At 46.6% G+C, this 22,487-nt stretch overlaps 6 protein-coding genes across 13 annotated transcripts; 2 read left to right on the top strand and 4 right to left on the bottom strand.

Annotated features, from left to right (window-relative positions):
- The first annotated feature begins 32 nt into the window (after positions 1-32).
- LOC115336182 (histone H2A-IV) lies at positions 33-21,520 on the top strand. Of its 2 annotated transcripts, XM_041120572.1 has the most exons (2): positions 33-342; positions 20,893-21,520. In XM_041120572.1, the coding sequence occupies exons 1-2, from the start codon at positions 301-303 to the stop codon at positions 21,238-21,240; spliced, it is 390 nt and encodes a 129-aa protein (XP_040976506.1). In that variant the 5' UTR covers positions 33-300; the 3' UTR covers positions 21,241-21,520. The 2 variants fall into 2 exon arrangements, with proteins under 2 accessions (XP_040976506.1, XP_029858672.1); XM_030002812.2 differs by lacking the exon at positions 33-342 and having other exon boundaries at positions 20,795-21,520.
- Positions 2,200-7,296, bottom strand: LOC115336188 (histone H2B 7). The gene is made up of 2 exons (XM_030002819.1): positions 6,866-7,296; positions 2,200-2,212 (listed from the first exon to the last, which is right to left on the bottom strand). Exon 1 carries the CDS (start codon positions 7,248-7,250, stop codon positions 6,870-6,872), a length of 381 nt encoding a protein of 126 aa, XP_029858679.1. The 5' UTR covers positions 7,251-7,296; the 3' UTR covers positions 2,200-2,212; positions 6,866-6,869.
- LOC115336195 (histone H4) lies at positions 6,268-6,697 on the top strand. Its single transcript, XM_030002826.2, has one exon. It carries the CDS (start codon positions 6,300-6,302, stop codon positions 6,609-6,611), a length of 312 nt encoding a protein of 103 aa, XP_029858686.1. The 5' UTR covers positions 6,268-6,299; the 3' UTR covers positions 6,612-6,697.
- Positions 7,660-8,132, bottom strand: LOC115336196 (histone H4). Its single transcript, XM_030002827.2, has one exon. The coding sequence runs from the start codon at positions 8,098-8,100 to the stop codon at positions 7,789-7,791; it is 312 nt and encodes a 103-aa protein (XP_029858687.1). The 5' UTR covers positions 8,101-8,132; the 3' UTR covers positions 7,660-7,788.
- LOC115336206 (histone H3) lies at positions 8,852-20,082 on the bottom strand. Of its 7 annotated transcripts, none has more exons than XM_041120565.1 (6): positions 20,011-20,082; positions 18,274-18,892; positions 17,249-17,420; positions 16,137-16,276; positions 12,988-13,130; positions 8,852-11,436 (listed from the first exon to the last, which is right to left on the bottom strand). In XM_041120565.1, the coding sequence occupies exon 2, from the start codon at positions 18,851-18,853 to the stop codon at positions 18,443-18,445; it is 411 nt and encodes a 136-aa protein (XP_040976499.1). In that variant the 5' UTR covers positions 18,854-18,892; positions 20,011-20,082; the 3' UTR covers positions 8,852-11,436; positions 12,988-13,130; positions 16,137-16,276; positions 17,249-17,420; positions 18,274-18,442. The 7 variants fall into 7 exon arrangements, 6 of the variants coding, with proteins under 6 accessions (XP_040976499.1, XP_040976502.1, XP_040976503.1 ...); XM_041120568.1 differs by lacking the exon at positions 20,011-20,082 and adding an exon at positions 14,301-14,419 and having other exon boundaries at positions 18,274-18,885; XM_041120569.1 differs by lacking the exon at positions 20,011-20,082 and adding an exon at positions 15,278-15,405 and having other exon boundaries at positions 18,274-18,885.
- Positions 20,025-20,518, bottom strand: LOC115336189 (histone H2B 8). Its single transcript, XM_030002820.2, has one exon. It carries the CDS (start codon positions 20,475-20,477, stop codon positions 20,097-20,099), a length of 381 nt encoding a protein of 126 aa, XP_029858680.1. The 5' UTR covers positions 20,478-20,518; the 3' UTR covers positions 20,025-20,096.
- Positions 21,521-22,487: the final 967 nt, after the last annotated feature.

Here is a 22,487-nt window from a genome sequence, read left to right on the forward strand (position 1 = left end):
CGAGACCAGCAAGTAAAATGGCCGCGGCGCCCTCTATTTATAGGGCTGTTATGCAAATACCAGAGCTCTAACTCGTACAATTCGATTGGACTTTCCCTCACGGGGGTGTATCTTTGTCGCTGATTGGTTACTATAGGATCCGTCTTCTCATTGGTTGTATAAGTGACGACTGTTTCCAGCCAATCACCAAGCACTAATCCCGCCCAGGGAAGGGATAAAAGGGGGCAGACGTTGCGTCAGTATGATCGCCTCGTTGTTGTCGGGAAGGTTCTGCTTGTAGTTTTTTTAAGCGCCTAAAGTATGTCCGGCCGCGGGAAACAGGGAGGCAAAGTCCGAGCTAAAGCCAAGTCGCGCTCATCGCGGGCCGGGCTGCAGTTCCCCGTCGGCCGAGTGCACCGGCTCCTTCGGAAAGGCAACTACGCGGAGCGGGTGGGGGCTGGAGCGCCCGTCTACATGGCGGCCGTGCTGGAGTACCTGACGGCCGAGATCCTGGAGCTGGCGGGCAACGCGGCCCGCGACAACAAGAAGACGCGCATCATCCCCCGGCACCTGCAGCTGGCCATCCGCAACGACGAGGAGCTCAACAAGCTGCTGGGCAAGGTGACCATCGCGCAGGGCGGGGTGCTGCCCAACATCCAGGCTGTGCTGCTGCCCAAGAAGACTGAGAGCCATAAGGCTAAAAGCAAATAAGCTCAGCGAGCAAAGCTTTTCGGGCTTTTCACAATATATCATTATAACCCAAAGGCTCTTTTCAGAGCCACCCACACAGTCAGAAAAGAGTTGTGTTGCTTTCTTTACAAAAGTACTTGGGTGCTAAGGGTTAATATGCTGATTTTGTTACAAAGCTCAAACCGTGTTCTGTGGCAATTTCTTAAAACTTCTGGCTCTTACAGGAGAAGGATGATACATTTTTTCTAGCTTCTCATCCTTTTTAAATGAAAGAACACTAATTGCATTTGTAGTGATTTATTGATTCTCTTGTGTTTTTCTTGTAACAGGAATGGTAAAATGCTCGTTCTTAATGTTGAATCTGCTCATCTTTTATGACTACAGACTACTTATGGTATGAAATATGGGGTGGGGGGTGGCTAGAAGGCTGAGGGGGAAGTGGAAAAATCTATGCAGCATGAAAATAAATAGGAGAGCATCCCAAACCCATATAACTACATCTAAGAATGAAGAAAGTCTTCCTTTATAGGCCTTTGTTCTTTAAAAGATGTAAAGCTTCCCTGTGATTTAATTTAATTCAGAAATATCCTGAGAAATGCTTTAGGGGAATTGTCTCATTTTGGTCTAGATCCTTAACTAGTCAGACCTGCACTGTAAAGCAACAATCTTTCCATTCAGAAGAAACTCCTTGCAGTGCTGGTATTTTCCTGTTTTAAGTGTGATTTTCAAACTTGCCCCTCTTAAATTTCCTCACTGTGTGTAGCTATTCCTCTTGTTACATCAGTGAACAGTGAGCAATATTTGAATTAATCTACACTGTTGGCACAAGTATCACCCAAGAGCACAATATTAAAGCTCTTTAGATTCACAGTAATAAATTATGAGAGACTGTCTAGCTGATTCCTCTTGCTCAGATGTTCCCAGAAGCTGCACCTGCTGGCCAGCAGCACACTGCATTGAGGCCACAGCTCCCACCTGTGCGGCACCTCTGCCCTCCCCATACCCTGGGGAGAAGGAGGAATGCTCTGGTCTTAGAGGAAGGAAATTATTGCCTATGGCAAAATACTATCCTGTGCCTTTCCTCCCCACCCTGCAAGCAGAGAGGCTTTTAAGTAGGACTGTATCATAACCAAAGTGGGACATCAGGGATGGTTTGTGGAGAGAAACATAGAGGAAGAGAGCTCTCTGGAGCACCAGACTCTTCTGATATGGTAACAGTATCTGTGCCTAAGGGTTTTGTTTGTGAGTGGATACATTTAGACCTGTAATGTTTTCATTACGCTGTTTTATTGATCATTAGCTGCAGCTATGTATCTCCAGCAATTACACCTCTCTTGAAGAACTGCAGTGATATAAAAACTGTGTTTAATATCACAAGTCTTCTATAGTTTCCAGAGCAGTTCCCTGCATATATGTGTTTTAGAAGATTGCAATCATGGAACAGTTTGGGTTGGAAGAGACCATCAAAGATCATTTTGTCCAACCCCCTGCCATGGGAAGGGACATCTTCCACTAGATCAGGTTGCTCAAAGCCCCGTCCAGCCTGAACACTTCCAGGGATGGAGCAGACACAATCTCTCTGGGCAACCTGGTCCAGTGTCCCACCACCCTCACTGCAAAAAATGTCTTCTTTATGTCCCATCTAAATCTACCCTCTTTCAGTTTAAAACAGTTGCCCCTTGTCCTGTCACTACAGGCCTTAGTAAAAAGTCTCTCTCTGTCTTTCTATTTTGAAAGGCTGCAGTAAGGTCTCCCCAGAGCTTGCTTTTCCCCAGGCTGAACAACCCCAACTCTCTCAGCCTTTCTTCACGGGAGAGGTGTTCCAGCCCTCTGATCATTTTTGTGGCCCTCCTCTGGACCTGCTTGAGCAGGTCCATGTCCTCCTTGTGCTGGGGACCCCAGAACTGGATGCATTACTCCAGGTGGGGTCTCATGAGAGCAGAGTAGAAGGGGAGAATCACCTCCCTCGACCTGCTGGCCATGCAGCTTTTTATGCAGCCCAGGATATGAGGGGCTTTCTGGGCCACAAGAGCACATCTCTGGGTCAAAGCACTGGAATACCAGAGAAAGCCCATGGGGGTGAGGGTATCTGTCTCCAGGAGTGGGATTTCTCTGTGAGCAAACTCCTGTATGTGGAAATCGGAGTAGGTACCACAGGAGAGTGCCTTGGCCTTCTCTCAGTGTGGAGGTAAGTCCAGCACATTTCTCCAAATTCTTCTTGTCATCTGACCAGAAATTAATTATTTTCTTTAGAATTTCATTCCAAACACCTCTTCACTCACTACTCTGCTCACCTCAGTAACTGGATTTTTGCCCTCTGTGACACTTAGATCCACTTCTTAGCATTCCCTGTTTTTGTTCTTAGCCACTGGTGGTTTCACCAGCTGTGAACCCTGTGCTGCCATCACACTGATGAGGCCTCAAATGGAAATGGAAATGTCCTGTAAGTCAGATGGATTATATGATAAGAGTGCTGGCAAATCTACTGGTATTAAAGACTCCGTGGCTTTCAAGCAAGATTCTGCTGGATGAAGGAATATAGCAAAGCAAGTTTAAATAAATGAGCTTTCATTCAGTTGCCTATACAACAAACAGTAGTAAAGAAGAAATCCATATGGTGCCTCAGCTGTATCACTGGGTTCCAATACACCTTCACATTCCAAAGAACTTGTAATGCAAAAATACCTCTAACCAAGCTCCCTCAAATGTTACAGATCACAGTTATATATAGGAATAACTCAATGATGTCAGTCCATGTATTAAAACTCTTAGAATTTCATAGCTAAAAAGTAAGATGAAAGGCTTTTCTATCCTTTTCCACCTTTACTTTGTTTGAAATGTTAGGAATAATGTACTCTATTAAAAAGATCTTACATGACTTTAGTTTGCATAATATTATTACTATTATTACAGTTGCAGCAAATACAGATATGGATTTCAATTGCCATATAAGCTCTCAAGAAAATTAGGAGCTACTTTGCTGTTGGATATAATACACTGACGTGATGATTTTTTTACTAATTATGTACTTTCTTGTGCAGTCATCGTGAGATGTTGCCTTACTGCAACAAGCAAATGCAACTTCCTCGTTATAGTTTAATGAGGAACTAGGGTGACTGTCCTAATTAAAGCACACTTGAAAAGCTACAGATTTTTTTTTTTTTTTTAATGGAGCAGAGGCTTGCATAAGTTTCCTTTCTAATTTAGCTCCTAGCAATATGTGTCCAAATTCATGAGGAAAATGTAGTACCTATAACCTGGGGATTGGATCCTAAATGATCCAAATAATAATTGGTCTCTAATCAACAGTAAAAGCAACTTCATTAGGGATTATACTCAGCAGCAAAATTTTCTTTCCGCTCTACTTATTTTTGTCTAAGAAAACCCTGTGGTCCATGACAGAACTGACTATGTCAGAGAAACACTTAGGAAACATGTCTGTGGTCACTTGCAGCAACCTAGAGGCAAGGCAGCCTCCCAGAAGCATGATATTAAATTACATCAAATGTGCTCCACACTTTGGGGAAAGGGGTTTGCAGCTAAGTAATCTGTAATCTACTGGTCTCCGGCTCTGCATCACTCATTTCTGCCGGGACACTTTGGAAGATTATTTTCCAAGTCTTTCAGTGGTTATACTGCTAGAGGGAAAAGTTATACTAGGATGCTTACCCTGCACTTAGGAAGAGTTATGAAGATATTATGATTTTGACAGACTGAAAGATTTTGTGTAATTCTTTTAGGCTTCCTTTTGTATTCAGAAGGTTGTTTATAACTGCCTCAGGAAACATATCTAGACACAGATCTTCAGGTATAAAGAACAAAGCAAACTTCATGGAGCCAAATGGTAATGTTAGGCACCAGCCTGGCAGATCCACTAGCAAAAAACCCCTTTCAGTTACTCTATAAACAGTTTTAGTTCATTCTGTTCAGTCAAAAAGTGAACACAATCTAAATTATAGCTGGTTTTGCCTGTTCATGTTGTATATAGTTGAGTGGCAATTCCTTAACTTATTTGAAATAACAGTTTGAATGAAAATGGAATTCATAGTGATAATTATAAACATAACAAAGACTTGTACTTTTTTGAACACCTTTAACTTAATACATGAATATCTCAATCACATTTTTCCCTTGAATTTAGGGAATATATTCTGCCAAGAAATATTTCGGAGATGTTGCCTAAATTCTGTGAATTATGTTCCAGAATGACATTACATAAACAACTGTAGAAATTTTAAAGCGTATCAATAATTTTTAAAAGTTAGACCTGTTTGAAGTGCAGAAAATCCTAATAATGTAACAATTGGCAAGTACCATAGCTATATCACTTCTATTCTGACTGTGTAAGTAACATTTTAAATCTTAACACATTTAATTTAAAAACATAGTCCCATTAACTCTTTCAGTAGTTATTTGTTCACTTTACAAATACAGTCCAACATACTGTAAGCAGCACGTGTGCGAGGTTTGTTACCAAAAGCGTGACATATACAGCAAAATTTCTGCATTGCTCATTTGAAGAAAATTTTTTTGTTTATTTATCATTTTTGAGATGTCATACAGACATGGTTGGTAATGTCTGTCATGCTTTCTTTCGCTTGTTGCATCCAGCTGCACGTTAAGGAGCACTGCTCCATTGCAGGGGCCGGCAGCGAGCCCGGCGCCCCGCGGCCAGCGCTGCCCATGGGACCGCGCTGCGGGGCTGGGGCTGCCTGAAGAGGGGAAAGGCGGACGGTTCCTTCTGCGCTCCCAAGCAGCCGCTCCGAGTTCCTTTCACAGGAGCTTCGGGTCTAGGAGTTTTCCCACTGGAGCCCCTCTCTGCCGATTTTCCCGGCCGCTTAGGGCCTCGCTCCCTGCTCCCTCTCGCACCGACCTGCATGCCGCTCCGTGCGGACGCGAAAGCGCTGAACGCTCGGGGCGCAGCCCCCAGGGCTGCACGGAGGAGGGGGCAGCTCTCGGGACCGCAGTGTCCGGGTAGGCAAAGAAAACACGGAGCCGCCACGACAGAGGAAAACAAAGAGAGCGCGGCCCGGGAGACGTCCCGCCGGGGGCTCCCCACGAACCGGAGGCGGGGAGCAGCGGAGGGGCGGGGCGGCAGCGCCGAGCGCGGCCCCGGATTGGTCGGATTTTGCCGCAGACCCGCGGGCAGCGGGGAGGAACCGGGCCGGGGCCGGGGCCGGGGCCGGGGCCGGCACCCCCGCTCCTGCCACGGGCGGGGGCCCAGAGCTGCCTCGGAACCGCCACCCGCGCAGGGCCGGGCCGGGCAAGAAGCAAACAGGCGCGCAGGCGGGCGGCGGGCAGGGGCAGCGGCAGCGCGCAGGGCGGCCCGAGAGCGGGAAGCGCGGGGCGGCAGCCCGGCCCCGCTCGCCGCCCGCAGAGCCGGCGGACGCGTCCCGGGGGCCGGCGCCGGGGAGAGCGCCGCGGCCGCCGCCTCGCGGGAAGCCGGCGCCGAGGCGCGCGGGGGCCGCCCGGGGGCGGCGAGCGGGGGAAAGGGCGGAGACTGCGGCCGAGCCCCCGCCTCCCCGCCGCCCGCCTGCCGCCGCAGTCCTCAACCAGGTCGGCTCCCGGGGAATATACCGCGGCTCCGCGGCGCCGGCGGCGTGCAGTGCGAGGCTGCGGGTAGCGGCGCCATGTCCGGCAGAGGCAAGGGCGGGAAGGGGCTCGGCAAGGGGGGCGCCAAGCGGCACCGCAAGGTGCTGCGCGACAACATCCAGGGCATCACCAAGCCGGCCATCCGCCGCCTGGCTCGGCGCGGCGGCGTGAAGCGCATCTCGGGGCTCATCTACGAGGAGACGCGCGGCGTGCTGAAGGTCTTCCTGGAGAACGTGATCCGCGACGCCGTCACCTACACCGAGCACGCCAAGAGGAAGACGGTCACGGCCATGGACGTGGTCTACGCCCTCAAGCGCCAGGGACGCACCCTCTACGGCTTCGGCGGCTGAATGCGGATCTCGGACCTTAACGCTGTTAAAACACCAAGGCTCTTTTCAGAGCCACCCACACGTTTCACAACGAGAGCTGTTTATTACTTCAAGAACGGTTTTGCGAAATGAACTCTCATTGCTCCCAAGTTAATATAATGTACACTATACGATTTAATTCAGAAATCTGGGAGCAAAACTAAAGTTGCAATTACAGCTCTTTTTAGGAAAGCGTGGGGGCTCTTAAAAGAGCCGTTTGGTTTATAGTTCAAAACCGTTTTACTTAGAGCTGGTGTACTTGGTGACAGCCTTGGTGCCCTCGGAGACGGCGTGCTTGGCCAGCTCGCCGGGCAGCAGGAGCCGCACGGCCGTCTGGATCTCCCGCGAGGTGATGGTGGAGCGCTTGTTGTAGTGCGCCAGGCGCGAGGCCTCGCCGGCGATGCGCTCGAAGATGTCGTTGACGAAGGAGTTCATGATGCTCATGGCTTTGGAGGAGATGCCCGTGTCGGGGTGCACCTGCTTCAGCACCTTGTACACGTAGATTGAGTAGCTCTCCTTTCTTGTTCTCTTTCGCTTCTTGTCGCCCTTCTTCTGCGTCTTGGTGACGGCTTTCTTGGAGCCTTTCTTCGGTGCTGGAGCGGATTTCGCCGGCTCAGGCATCCTTAAAAGTTTCTTTCCAAGGTCTTCACTGTACCTCAACAACACTGAAAATGGCGCCTGCCCCCCCTATTTATAAGGGTGTTATGCAAATTAGAGGATTGTAATTGTTCCATTCCTATTGGAGTAAAAAATACAACGTAATTACAGGCACTTCCGCCCTGCAACCGTCACAGCTTGGGCGTTGTACGTACAAAATCGTTGTGATTTGCAGTTACAGTGATGGCGGTACTGCCTCCACTAGTGAGAAAAAAATAAATCTAAATACCTCATAAAAGCTGCACTGAGTTTACACTCACGAAATTACTTAAAACCTCTGATCTTAGTGCACTGGGTATTTTGCAGTACTCGGGGCCTTTTTTTTTTAAGACGTTTAGGGAAAGAGTACTTTGTAAGAGGTCTAACAACTATCAAAGAATCAAAAATGCTTTAACACTTTTGAACCTCAAATTCAGTAATAAACAGCTCTCGTTGTGAAACGTGTGGGTGGCTCTGAAAAGAGCCTTGGTGTTTTGACAGCGTTAAGGTCCGAGATCCGCATTCAGCCGCCGAAGCCGTAGAGGGTGCGTCCCTGGCGCTTGAGGGCGTAGACCACGTCCATGGCCGTGACCGTCTTCCTCTTGGCGTGCTCGGTGTAGGTGACGGCGTCGCGGATCACGTTCTCCAGGAAGACCTTCAGCACGCCGCGCGTCTCCTCGTAGATGAGCCCCGAGATGCGCTTCACGCCGCCGCGCCGAGCCAGGCGGCGGATGGCCGGCTTGGTGATGCCCTGGATGTTGTCGCGCAGCACCTTGCGGTGCCGCTTGGCGCCCCCCTTGCCGAGCCCCTTCCCGCCCTTGCCTCTGCCGGACATGGCGCCGCTACCCGCAGCCTCGCACTGCACGCCGCCGGCGCCGCGGAGCCGCGGTATATTCCCCGGGAGCCGACCTGGTTGAGGACTGCGGCGGCAGGCGGGCGGCGGGGAGGCGGGGGCTCGGCCGCAGTCTCCGCCCTTTCCCCCGCTCACCGCCCCCGGGCGGCCCCCGCGCGCCTCGGCGCCGGCTTCCCGCGAGGCGGCGGCCGCGGCGCTCTCCCCGGCGCCGGCCCCCGGGACGCGTCCGCCGGCTCTGCGGGCGGCGAGCGGGGCCGGGCTGCCGCCCCGCGCTTCCCGCTCTCGGGCCGCCCTGCGCGCTGCCGCTACCCCTGCCCGCCGCCCGCCTGCGCGCCTGTTTGCTTCTTGCCCGGCCCGGCCCTGCGCGGGTGGCGGTTCCGAGGCAGCTCTGGGCCCCCGCCCGTGGCAGGAGCGGGGGTGCCGGCCCCGGCCCCGGCCCCGGCCCGGTTCCTCCCCGCTGCCCGCGGGTCTGCGGCAAAATCCGACCAATCCGGGGCCGCGCTCGGCGCTGCCGCCCCGCCCCTGCTTTGGACGCTTCATGTGTTGCTTTTTAATTTTTTATTTATTAGTATTTGCCTACGTAGAGGCCTTTCCCCAGCTGTATTTAAATGATCTCTGCCAGCCGCATTCTCTTCGACCTCCAGCTTCTTTCTGTTACTAGGTCTTTCTAGGTGTTGCTTAGAAGAGGAGGAGAAGGAAGCACTCAATCTGGCGAAATAGAGGGTTTTCTTCCTTTATTAAACATAACATACTATTTCCTTCTTGCGGATTAAAACGTGGTCAGTTTATTGGTTTTCTTTCCTCGCAGCACATGCGCACACGCATACACACAAACACATACGTATGTCTGTCATGCCTTTACCTATCAAGCATATTTTTTACCTTTATGAGAAAAGCTGAGAGCCTAAGGAATTCTTCTAAGAGGACAGACCATAAGGAAGCAGCACATGTTGCAATGTTATGTTCTGGGAATGCTTCCTACTGGGGAAGCAAGAGACACATTCTTGCCCAGCACCTCAATGGAAACAAAAAACTATTACTATAATCTCACACTAATGCCTGGGTTATCTCCTTGCTAAACACGTGCCTCTCAAAATAGGAATGCTACTCATATTGTTAATGGTTAACAGCAAAATACAGATCAGTGTTCTAATATTACTAACTTTATTGGCTTAAGGCAGACTTGGTGAAACTTTACTTCCTGACACAGATAATATTAAACTAATTTATACTGAGATTAAACACAATTTCATAGTCAAAAAAGAAAAAAATGGTTTGGGCTACTTAGGGTTTTTCCTTTCTTCTTTTTAACAGCACAGAGTTTTACAAATTTCTAGTTATTTTGGCAATAATAAATCACTTTCCCATTTAACAGACCAATATTGAAATAAACATAAATAAGTCTTCAAGAAATGTAACAATTAGAATTTCCTGAAGAACTTTTCAGGGTTTTTCTTTTGGTGTGGCTTCTGTTTTAATTTGCATTTAGTCTTCATATCTTGAGAACGCATAGCTTTATGAAAGATCTTCAGTGGCATAATTTTACGCAAGTGCTTTGGCAAACAGGAAAAAAAAATGTGTTTCAGTTTTAGACCTCCCACCCCCCTGCATCTTTCTTACTTATTAATCATAATGGCTCACACATTTTTAGGGTAATTTACCTAGTTCTTTACCTTTACCAATCCTGCCTCATGCCCCAGAAAGTGTACTAGATACATGTGCAAAAAGGAAATTGCTATCCTTTTAGAGAATGTATATATTTATATGTATCTTTATATATATTACTTTTTCCAAACAGAGAAACATAATGCAGCAGGGTTTTTTCCTTTAAATATCTGTTGTTATCTTTTTCCATTTCCTTCCTCACCAGACAACCTTGTTCAAAACTCTTCAGCCTTCTTTTATGAAATTGTGTAAATCTATTGATAGAATCTGTTTATAATTCAGGCAACCGACTGTTTCGAAATTGTGAGTACAGCATTTAAGGAAGTGTCATAGCCCATTTGTTTTGGGGGTTTTTGTTGTTGTTGTTGTTGTTTGGTTGGTTGGTTTTTTTAATCCTTGATATGAGGGTCTCCTGGCTTTTCTGCTTAGTCATCTTCTTATAAACACCACCAGTCAGCTCTGATTCCTACATTTAAACTAGTAGTCTTGTACAATTAAGTGTTAGATTCATTAGCACATGTGTGTCAGCCTCCAGTCAGATAAGCCTCTTCTATTTACAAAGCAAAAGCAATTAGCAACTCCAAAACCCAAATCAGAGTGTTAAGTAAAGACCTCCATAGGACTGATAGATAAATGAAAGAGTTATGGAAAGATATCTCAAGGAGGAGAAAGGATACAATACTATCCCTTTTGCAACAGCAAAGAGCTGGAGGAGCCTCATGGAGGGTCCTAGGGAAGTTCTGGGAGCTCTGCTTTGCATTTCGGGGGAACAAGGGTGAGGGTGGCTGTGCTATATAGTACAGTAGTGGAGCTCTGCGTCTATACTGGGACAGTGTGGTGAATTAGTGGGAACTTTAAACTGTACTTTTAGTTAAATAGCTGATAAATAGTAACTCCAAAATGTTATTTCTAATATGTTTAAAAAAAAAAAAAAAAAAAAAAAAAAAATTAAACCAACCCCCCTAAAAACTCTTGAGGATACAAGGTATCAGTATTTGGAAATATTCTTAAAATACAATGTATACAAGTGTTCATTAAATACAACACATTTCAAAATACATCTAATGTGATCTTAGAGGCATTCATTCCAGGGCCCTCAAACCGGGTATAGTTTTATAGGGATAAGTTAAGAACTTCCTAAGGCTAAAGATCCTAGAAGTTACAGATATCTGAAAATGTGTAACTGCATATAGACATGCACACAGACACACATATACATACAATTGTTATTCAGTCCTCATTGCACATAATCAGTATTGACTACTTCACATTAGATTAGCTGTTCATTTTACTTCTCTGTAGACTGCACTTGTACTGCTGCAAGGTGAACTCAAACTCTGCACACACGTACCTAAACCACCAGTGAAACAGCAAGAACTGGCCTGGCAGTGCTGCTGCCTCTGTTACAGTTTTCAGGCACTGGATGCAGAGGTGGGGTGACATGTTTGGTCTGGTGAAACTTCTGTGTTATATTGGCCTAGACTGAGATTGCCCAAGTAGCCTGAGAGCACCAAACATTGGCAACCCTTGCATTTTCTTTGGTGTCTGTGTAGTTACCTCTCTTAGACTTTTAAAATCATCTCTCCTGGAAGAGAACTAGTCCATATCCATGTAGAGGAGCTCCATTTTTTTTCCTGGATATGTTCCTTTTCCCTAAAAATAAAACAGAACAACAACAACAAAAAAATCTGTCAGGTTACCCTGTTTGGGAGAAGTAATGGGAAGATCAAAACTGGCACAACTAAGGAAAACAACATTCAGTTTCAACAACTAGCACCATAATTCATTTAGGAGAAAGGGACAAAAAGAAGAAAAAAAAAAAGGAAAAAAAAAAGCTTTCTTAACATTTTTATTTTACTATATAACCGACTTAAATTGTAGCTAGCATGATTCTCTGCTTGGAAGTCCTTTAATCTCAGTGTGATAGTGATTTTGACAATGAGCTGGTTGACTGCAGAAAAGCATACAGAAATTCTCAAATGTTACTTATCATTGCATTGGTGGAATGGGGATCTTAACTGCTTTTCATGGACTACCAGTCTGAATCAATTCTGAAAATGTTCAGAGCTCAGCTCATTGAATTGGCATGTGAAAGTTTTACATTTTATCTTTGGCTGTTCCTGGAAGGCTGTGTCCCAGAAACCTTCTTCCCTTTTCTGTCATGCTTCTTACATCATACATTAAGCTCTGCATCCACATGTACATTACAACATTGGCATACTGTGCTAAAATCCACAGGAGCATACTGAACATTTCTCAAAAATTATCTTGGGTGCCCTCTGGAACAATTTCTTCCTTATTAATGGCCTCACAGATTGAAGCTCTTACAGGTCAGCATTTTGTATAGCTTTACTGGTCCATCCTGATGGATCAGTGATGTGCTTGGGATAACATACAAAAACACAGGTGCAGAGAGAAAGGGGATGCTCATAACTATCTCAAATATTTATGATATGGGGCAGGCATGCAAGGAAATGTTGGAAGGTCTTAGGAAATGTGTAGTGGTGGGTCAGGATAAATGGACAAGAGAGCAGCAAAAAAGATATACGGGAGATTTGAGCAGCTTTTTTAATATCTTGACTACATTTAATCTCCAGACATACATCAGAACAGATGACACAGCACAGCATAGTACAGTCTTTGCTGATGTATAAAGATGCGGTGATCAAGCCCAGTAACACATTTTCTTCCCAGTCCTGTGCTAACAACTTGTCACAGTGCTTGGGGGTAAAACGGCCTGCAAGACAGAGAATCAGTTCTGGAACTGAAGCCAGACACTACCGCTGCCTGGAAACTGGCTAACAAATAGTTCTCTCTCTATGATTAACTATTAACTGATGTTAAGAAAAAAAAAAAAAAACCACACAACATCTAAACATTGATGTGCTGCAGCAAAGCACAGTGCAAGAACTTACAAGGAAGGGAAGGCATTTTTATTTTAAAGCAAAAGTTATTTCACTCACACATCCTAACACACACTTAGAAGACCAAGTTTGCAAGTGGGCAGGCCAGTATTGCTTGCAGGGACAGGCAGGACAAGGAATGCTTGCTGTGAGCCCTCAGCAGGTCTCCAGGGCAAGGGAGGTGTTGCCTAAAACATGCTCATCTTCAAATGGCCTCTTGTGCAGTTTAGAAGTTAACAGCAATTCTATTCCTCTGTCTCTCCAACTTCTAATGCTTCTGTCACCATCAGGATTTACTCACCAACTGCTGTCTCCATAGCTGAATGCCTTCTTGGTCCAGGACTGATCCTTCTCTTCCTCTCCTCTTCTCTCAATTGCTTTAGTTTATACTGTCCCTTGCTTTGTGCTCCACACTGTTTTCACAGCCTGGGTGTCCCAGATGAGCTGCAAGTAGATATTTTGAGATCTTGATTACCTAGTAGCCAGGTGCAATTGACACCCCCCATACTTACAGCTATTCTTCTGCTCTTCTTTCTGTTGCTTGCACATCCTGCCTATTTCCAGAGTTCTGGGAATATGTGGGTTTTCACAATTTTGGACAAATCTGAATTTTTTCCCCATCTCACTATTTCAGTTACTAATGCTGTATGAGTACTCATCAGAGTTGTAAAGGTCACCAGTCTTTCCTGAAAGAGTTTAAGGCTTCAGAGTTTAGCAGTTACAGAATAGTGAAGTGTTCACCAGAAGTCAGGAGGGTGTCTCTTGTAACACTGCTGCTCTGTACTGTCACCTAGGAAATTAAGACACTCCTACAGAGTGTGAGAGTTTTCACACAGACTGCAACCTGGATACTTAGGGAATTTGCCACAGTGTTGTCCTATAAGCAATAACTGTTCCTGGATAAAGGAGATTAAAGGAGCTAGAAAGGTCTCCTCTCCTGGACTTTAACTTTACAAAGAACTTTATGTGCTGGCAAGTAGTACCTGCTACGGTTCTTGTGGTCTATGCTGTAGTGTATTTTCCTAACTTTCTAAAAGGCATTGAAATGCTTGTTGGACCCAAGTTTAGAACTAGGGCAATGCATCTTTTACAATATACAGAGCACTATAACACCACCACCTTATAGTTAGAAGAGTTTGTCTCTCAAAGCCAAGGTATCAAATTGAGCTTACAGTTTTCATCCACTATCTGCTTTTAATCAAATTTGGTTTGCATTGGTTTATATATTATGTTCCATGAGTAGATTGCCTTTTCATTACTAGTCATTTTTACTTCAAAGTAACAGCTTTGCTGAGAATAGCGCTTCCCATTTGACTATTGCTTCATACTGTTATAGAAGAAATTTGATTAACTGTATTCTTCTCTCTGAATAGTCTCATTTAGCATTAGTAGCTTAGCACTAGTAGCTAAAGTAGTTGAAGCCTTAGGCCACAAGAGCTGACCAAGAGTAAACTTCTTGATAATACTAATACTGTTAACACAGAACTAGCTGAATCTCTCAGATAGGAGCGGAATGAATAAAGACCAGGGAAACAATTCCAAGAGAATGAGGTAACTTCAGAAGGAGGCCAGCCCAGCAACAGTGAAAATGAATAAGAAATAAAGACCACTGACCAAAATTAAGTGATTGGACTTGGGGATCGAGTGCTGGGTGGTACGGGTATAACTGAGGGGTGTGATATACTGTAGAGGTCCCTCTTTGGAGGCACCCAGCTCAAGCTGTGACCTGAGAACTGAAAGAGCAATTGGAAACCTTTACACTTGGACCTTACGTTAATCAGCAGCATCCTAGGGTCAGACCAAGTTATGGTGGCCAGCAGACAAATCCATAAAAATAGTAGCTGACAAACAGTACTTCCTAAAGCTCACCTATCTATAATATGAAAACTTAGCAAATGTTCATACTGTTGTGACAATGATGTTTGTACATCTACAGTCTGAAAGATGCTTATACTCAGCTGAAGATACAACATGACTTAAAAGTGGGAGAGAAGAGAGAAAAGAGGGGCAGCAAGGCAGTACTGCTCAGGCTGGCTGAGCTCAGGCTTCACTGTTTGTGATTACTGAAGACTGTAACCAACAGGTGATTCACTTATGAAGCAGCCCTGAAGAGGATTTGCAAATAAAAAGAATGTGATAGGATGTTTAGGATTTATCTTTAGATACTGGCTTGCATAGAAGCCACCTTACCACCTTTACAAAATTTTTACATTACAATAGTTAATTCAAATGAAAACCTCACCTATTTTTTCATATGGATATATCTATTCAGAGTTTTTCAGAAACTAGTAAGTGTCAAGTAGGGCTGATCCAAATATTTTTGTTCTAGAAAGATGTTTTCATCAGACCTTCTTTTATATATTTCTGATGAAAGGAAGTATTTCACAAGGACATCAGTGGTTATGCTCTCTCTTACCCATGGGACAGATAGGAAGTACATTCTTCCAAGCAGTGATTTGAGCCAGATCATACCAAAACAGTGCTAGATCACACCAACACAGTGCTAGATCACTCACAGAGGATAGCTAAACAGCCAGGAATGGTCTTAGCCAAATATCTTACTGAGCATCTAAAATCACCTACAAAAGCACCTTATATGATTACCAACAGGCACAAGGGCAAAGCACCAGCAGTTTGCAAACCAGTCCTCAGCTAGTCAGCACACTGGTCTTGCTCAGAGCCAGCTTCTACCTGGCAGTATTCATTAGCTCAGGCTCTCCTGCAAAAAAGAACAGAAATGCTCCTGGACTTTGCTGGTACCAGAGGAGCCTCCACTTTTACTCTCACTTTGACTCAGGAGATCTTGCACTAAGTCACCTGTGTGTGTCTTAGACTGAAGAAATGTTACATCAAATAAACTGTGTATGGCAAATTCAGTTTTATTTCTAAATCATGATGTGATTGGGTTTTGTTTTAGCAAACACCTTCCAGGATCTATTCTGTAACAGTCTTAACTGATAATCAAGTTTTTCCTCTGAATTTTATAGCAAGTGCAAGATATCTTTCAAGTCTTTAAGTAGTTTATCTTCACTCAAGAAACCCAACTTAAATACTCATGATATCGGTTCTTGTTCATACCTTATGAAACGATTTTTTTTTCCCCTAACCAACATCTGATTTGGGATTTCTGTTGTTGCTCTTTTATACTGAAGTGATTCAACACCATATGCAAACTGATGGCACTCCAGATAGGATTTAATCACTTGCGTAAGGAGGGAAGAGCAAAGCCCATTCTATAAGCTACAGTCAACCACTCTTCCACATATCACTACTGCAACCATCTGCAGCTGTTACAGGCTTCAAAATCCACACAGTAAATTCTTCCTAATCGCATAGCTGGTCCACTAGGACAAGCTGTGGTAAGTTATTATTAGTGTCCTTTCATAACATATAACACCCCAAAACTACTTCAGACTCAGGCATTATAATTTAGAGTTTATATGAGCTCACCCTTCCTGCAAAGATCCTTGCACATCTGTTTCCTTCTCAGCTGATAGAGTGTTGGTGTTTTTCACAATTCAAGCATTCAAGTCTCAGAATGAGTCCAAATAATACTGTATTTAATCAAACAGTCCACAGCCTTTAAAAGACTAGAGGGAAAATGATAGAGATTAAGGCAAATAAAAACCTGTTTCCCTGTCTCACTCCTCAAAAATAATTTATTTCTTGAACATGCAAAAACCCATTATTTTTTACCTAAACTTCTGCTGGAATTTAAGTATTCTGACCATTGGATTATACAAGGTACTAAATATCCACTATACAAAACATTAAAAATAGCTATTTTATTGGATTTAATTATAAATAATTTTATCATAAACATATGTAAACAGGCTTAGATAAATAGATCTGTCGCTATCCCAGACAGTAACAGGAAATGAGTTTGCTTTCACTAAGACTCATTTCTGCAATCTCACTGGTAATTATCTATTACAAAAAAAAAAATCTGTTCTGAAAAACACGAATCCTATGTCAATGAACAAGTGGGGGGGATCATATAGACTATCTTAATTCCCAAAGTACTATTCTCGATGCCTTCCCCCCCAGCCTTTATCCCTCCGAGGTTAAGTAACAGAAAATGGCTGAAAGTGAGAAAAACAAGGGAAAGAAAATGGTGTCGAGGCTCTTGATTGGTCAGATTTTGCTGCAGAGTCCAAGTTCCTGACAGAGAGACAGGAAGATTTGCTAAGATGAAGCTTATCAGCAGCTAAGAGAAAACCAAGAGTCTTGCAGATTTAGGCTTTCCAAAAGAAACATTTTATCTCCGCAATTCTCCGTGGCTCCTTGTTTCTGAGTTTAAATGAAGGATGTAGTCAGCTCAATCTGACCGCTTCTTAAAGGCACAGTTGTTCACTTGTAGCATTGAAAAACCAAAAAGACATTATTTCCAATACTTCAGTGGAACAGCAAGCTCCCCAAATTACATAAAACGGCCTGCAGTATAAAAAAAAATAATTGAAAGGCGACGGAAAGTCAGAGATAATTTTGGAAATCTAAATTTTTCAGGCACCAATTACAGATTTATTGAGTAGGAGAGCAAGGGGTTGTGCAGCTGAACTTACAGGCAGGGAGAAACCCTGTTTTCCAGGTAGGTTCACAAAAATCACCAAATATGATGGATAGGGAAGATCCTCCATTTAAGCTTAATTCTGGACTCAATGTCAAGTTTTTAATCACTAATACTCCTTGGAAAACAATTCCTCTGTACTCAGTTCAGCAAATATTTTTGAGAGCCTAAATACAGATGGAGAAAATTGATCCAAATAGGCGTCTCTAATCATTCACACCAGATATACCCAGAATATACCCAGAACCGTGAAGGATGCCACGAGTGTGTCCCCAAGAAAACACCAGCCAAAAGCACACTTCTTTTCAAAACGGGACTCGCAGAAATTACCCTTGCCACTGCCCTACCCCCAGCTCTCTCTAGAAACACAACGCTTACCACAGGAATAAAATAAAAGTGCTTGAGAAGGGCTGAAGATGCCTGGGGGACATCGCTCACGACGGGGACAGACCACAAGTGATAAAGCACTGAGAAAACTACCGAGCGGGCGGGAACCGACTCCTTGCGCCTTTAGAAATAAAACACCCACACAAAAAAAAAAAAGGGGGGGGGGGGGTTAGAAGGAAGACAATATTTCTGTTAGGACAATAAACCGTAATGTTGTTACCACAAGAACATAAAGTAAACGCAGCACAGCAGGAGACAATTTACAATAGCGTTAACTCTAAACACATCTTCTCTAATCGAGAATTCAGGGTTCTGTAAAGTCTCGCCTTTACGAATTAAAGGTGTTGTGCGTGATTACTTTCAAGACATACAGGCAGATTAAAAATATATACAAATCTTTTACAGCTAGGTATCTTCTTTAGAAAAGGAAACCCCACGGTTAAAACTTTTTCCTTACCAGCTAAAAAGGAAGTCGCCAGAGAAAACGTGTAGAAAGGAATTTTGACCCTAAACAGAGACTTGCCCTAGCACGATAACCTCAGCTGGAGTTAACCACACCATGCCGTTTCACTACGGCCAGAATCATTTTCAACCCCTCTGAAAAGTGACGTACACGTTTTGTTTGGTACTTACTCGGCGGGATACAGGCTCTCGGTCACTGTAAAGCTGCCCGAAAAGCACATGGAAGCACATCGCTGCCCACACAGGACTAAGAGTTTACAGCTCTCTTTAGTGGCCACGTGGTGGCTCTTAAAAGAGCCTTTGGGTTTTCGGTAGTCTGAGAAATCCGTTTGCTAGTAAATTAAGCACGCTCGCCGCGGATGCGGCGGGCCAGCTGGATGTCCTTGGGCATGATGGTGACGCGCTTGGCGTGGATGGCGCAGAGGTTGGTGTCCTCGAAGAGCCCCACCAGGTACGCCTCGCTCGCCTCCTGCAGCGCCATCACGGCCGAGCTCTGGAAGCGCAGGTCGGTCTTGAAGTCCTGCGCGATCTCCCGCACCAGGCGCTGGAAGGGCAGCTTGCGGATCAGCAGCTCCGTCGACTTCTGGTAGCGCCGGATCTCGCGCAGCGCCACCGTGCCGGGCCGGTAGCGGTGCGGCTTCTTCACGCCGCCCGTGGCCGGCGCGCTCTTGCGGGCCGCCTTGGTGGCCAGCTGCTTGCGGGGCGCCTTCCCGCCCGTCGACTTACGCGCCGTCTGCTTCGTGCGCGCCATCTTCCCCGGAGCAGCCGCCTAGCACGGAGCAACACAGATCTGTGCGGAAAGCGGCCGCCGGGCCCGCTATTTATAGCCACCTCCGCCCTGTGATTGGCTAGCGGGAAGGCACACATTCCATTGGACAATGGGAAGGATTTGAAAAGCCCGCCGTCCGGCGCGGGGCGGGGGGTGGGACACGGCCGGTTCCCGCGCCGCAGTCCCCTCCCGCGCTGTCTCGTTTCCCGTCTCCCTCGGCTCTACCCCGCCGAGCGGGGCCGGCGGCGGCCGGGCGCTCCGCCACAGCGGTAACCCGCCGGCGGACGCGGAGTTTTTACCCTGGCCCTGCAGCAGAAGCTTTTAACGCCGCCTCTGTCCCGGGCAGCCGGGATTTCAGCCCCCTTGCAAAAGGCTTTTTCGAAAAACCAGCCTTGCCTGTAAACATCCTGCACCACCTGAAGTTCGATAAAGCCCTCTGGTTCACTTTTTTTTTAAGCATCCCTTTTTTTTTTACTTGTATTTTCCTATTACGTTGTCACTTAGGACCTATGAGGAACCACTTCATTCTGCAGCGCTTATTCTGCATCAGAGACGACACAAAAAAACCTGCGTCACATCCATATCAAATCTCTAGGACTAATGAAATTATATTATTCTCTATACCATTTCACTTCTGCTGTGTGTGGCACGATAAATTTCATGAAATGTTGTCTCCCAAATATCACACGTTCACAGACTAATCCTTACGGAGCTCTGAGTAAACAAGCTGCTCTGGCTTCTGGCCAAGTTGGTTGAGAATGACAGCTAATGTTTAAAGGGGACAACATTTTATTAGGAAAGGTATAAACTGCATTACAATAAAGCTGTTGTTAAAAAAAAAAAGCTTTATTTCAGGCCAGAACAGCAGAGGGAAAAAAACAAACTGAATGCTACCGTGCATATATCTCTGCACTTACTGCAGCTAATTGTTCTAAAACGAGGAAAGAAAACTTCAGTAGTTTTAGAACTCGATTAGGTGCTTAACGGCCTTTTGATACACCTGCCCAACGAACAGTCGGGGTAGGGCACACACAAAACCATCCAATCATTCCCAGTACTAACATGACAAACGTTTTCTCTTACCATTAAAATGCCCTAGTCTGGGAACAAAACCAGCACTAAATACAAGTACCACTCACCAAATCGAATCAGTGTGAACGACTCTTTTACTGAAAATGTGGGTGGCTCTTAAAAGAGCCTTTGGGTTAGACGATCTTCCAGAGATTTACTTGGAGCTGGTGTACTTGGTGACAGCCTTGGTGCCCTCGGAGACGGCGTGCTTGGCCAGCTCGCCGGGCAGCAGGAGCCGCACGGCCGTCTGGATCTCCCGCGAGGTGATGGTGGAGCGCTTGTTGTAGTGCGCCAGGCGCGAGGCCTCGCCGGCGATGCGCTCGAAGATGTCGTTGACGAAGGAGTTCATGATGCCCATGGCCTTGGACGAGATGCCCGTGTCAGGGTGCACCTGCTTCAGCACCTTGTACACGTAGATCGAGTAGCTCTCCTTCCTAGTCTTTCTACGTTTCTTGTCACCCTTCTTCTGCGTCTTGGTGACGGCTTTCTTGGAGCCCTTCTTCGGAGCAGGAGCAGATTTAGCTGGTTCCGGCATTTTACAGGCCTGTCGCTACCTGTCTACCGCAGGAACGACGTAAATACAATAGCGGCGACCCCCGTATTTATAGGGACGGTATGCAAATGAGATGACTCAAGGCTGTTCTTGTCTATTGGACAATCCGGGTTCGTGATGTCAAACTCTCTGGCACCTCCGATTGGTCACCACTTCATCTCTCTTTCCATTGGTTAACTTCACAATCGCAGCCTCCGCCAATCAGAAGTCCCACCGAAGCCCAGAAGGAAGGGATAAAAAGGCAAGGTGGCAGCTCTTACTGCATTTGTTCTGCTCCCGCAGGTTGTTTTTTACTCGGGTTTGCTTTTTGTTTGTTGTTTGTTTTGTTTTGGTTTTTTTTTTGAATTCTTGTGACATGTCCGGCCGCGGGAAGCAGGGCGGGAAGGCGCGGGCCAAGGCCAAGTCGCGCTCGTCGCGGGCCGGGCTGCAGTTCCCCGTGGGCCGCGTGCACCGGCTGCTGCGCAAGGGCAACTACGCGGAGCGGGTGGGCGCCGGCGCCCCGGTGTACCTGGCGGCCGTGCTGGAGTACCTGACGGCCGAGATCCTGGAGCTGGCGGGCAACGCGGCCCGCGACAACAAGAAGACGCGCATCATCCCCCGGCACCTGCAGCTGGCCATCCGCAACGACGAGGAGCTCAACAAGCTGCTGGGCAAGGTGACCATCGCGCAGGGCGGGGTGCTGCCCAACATCCAGGCCGTGCTGCTGCCCAAGAAGACCGACAGCCACAAGGCTAAAGCCAAGTAAAACTCTTCCAACAAACAACCCAAAGGCTCTTTTCAGAGCCACCCACATCTTCCCTGAAAGAGCAGGAACACCCGAGCCTACAAATACTTGCTTCTCTGGAAACTTTTCAGAGGTTGAGGGAAGGTTTCTTATGCATAAACTTCCTATATATTCCTTCAACTTTATATTTTGCTGATCGGTGTAGGTCCCTGCATTTTTCTTTCTCTAAGAAGTTAACGTACTTATGTAAGCGTTTCTCAGCTTCCGTTTTCTGAAAAAAAACAATAAAAGATAGCGGTTTAGATTGGGGTCAGTCACCGCAGTGTGGTGTGGGGAGGGGAGATGAACATACGGCAGGGGTGGGCTCGCTGCTCTCCGCTCCATGGTTTCAGTGGGGGGAAGCAGCGTTAATCCCGGCAGAGGTGGGCTGTGGCAGGAGGGGAGGGGGCGGGGTTTCCGTGCCCTCCCGCGGCGAGGGGCGGGGCTGCCGGCGGCCAATCCGAGGGTAGCGCGCGGTTTTCAAACGCGGGGCGGGACGGGGCGCGCGTTTCTCCCGGCGCAGCCGCCGCTGCCCCGTTCCGCGGGTGTAAAAGGAGCCCGAGTGTCTTTTGAGCGGTGGCTGCTCTGTTCTTCTGCCTGCTGGGGCTGGAAATCGTACTGGAGGATCGGGAGTTAAACCAAAATACGCTCAAGTGTATTTTTCCATAGCGTGTGGGTTCTTACAGTAGCGCTATGGAAAGTCGTATATACGCGTGGCAGGGCGTCATCGTGTACCAGTCTAGACTTGAACTGATGTTTCAATTCTTTCTTTTTCGTTCTGACAGCGTGGGTGGCGTTTAAAAGCGCTGTTGGGTTTTTTCTGTCAGTTTCCTTTCCTCTTACAGTATTTCCCCCTGGGCTCTGCCTTCTTCACCTTGGCTGCGCTCTTTGGTACCACCTTCTTGGGGCTCTTGGCTGCTGTCTTGGCCTTCTTGAGCGTGGGAGCCCCCTGCACTCCGTGGAGGGGGTCCTGGCCTCGGTGATCAGCTCGGTGGTGCTGGGGCCCGCCGGCTTTGGAGCCGCCCGCCACCGCCTTCGGCTTCTTGGAGGCGGGGGCCGAAGCGGCGGGTAGTCTCGGACACAGTCAGAGACAGGTTTAAAAAAAAAAAAAAAGACAGGAAAAGAGTATCGGGGGATAGAAATCAAGATAATCAGCGAGAGGCCGGTATTTATAGGGAGGAGCCTCTCCGCCATTGGTGTCTCGGGGAGTCCGTCCTGCTGGAAGGGCT

The sequence above is a fragment of the Aquila chrysaetos genome, chromosome 26 (assembly GCF_900496995.4).
Source record: "Aquila chrysaetos chrysaetos chromosome 26, bAquChr1.4, whole genome shotgun sequence".
NCBI lineage: Eukaryota > Metazoa > Chordata > Aves > Accipitriformes > Accipitridae > Aquila > Aquila chrysaetos.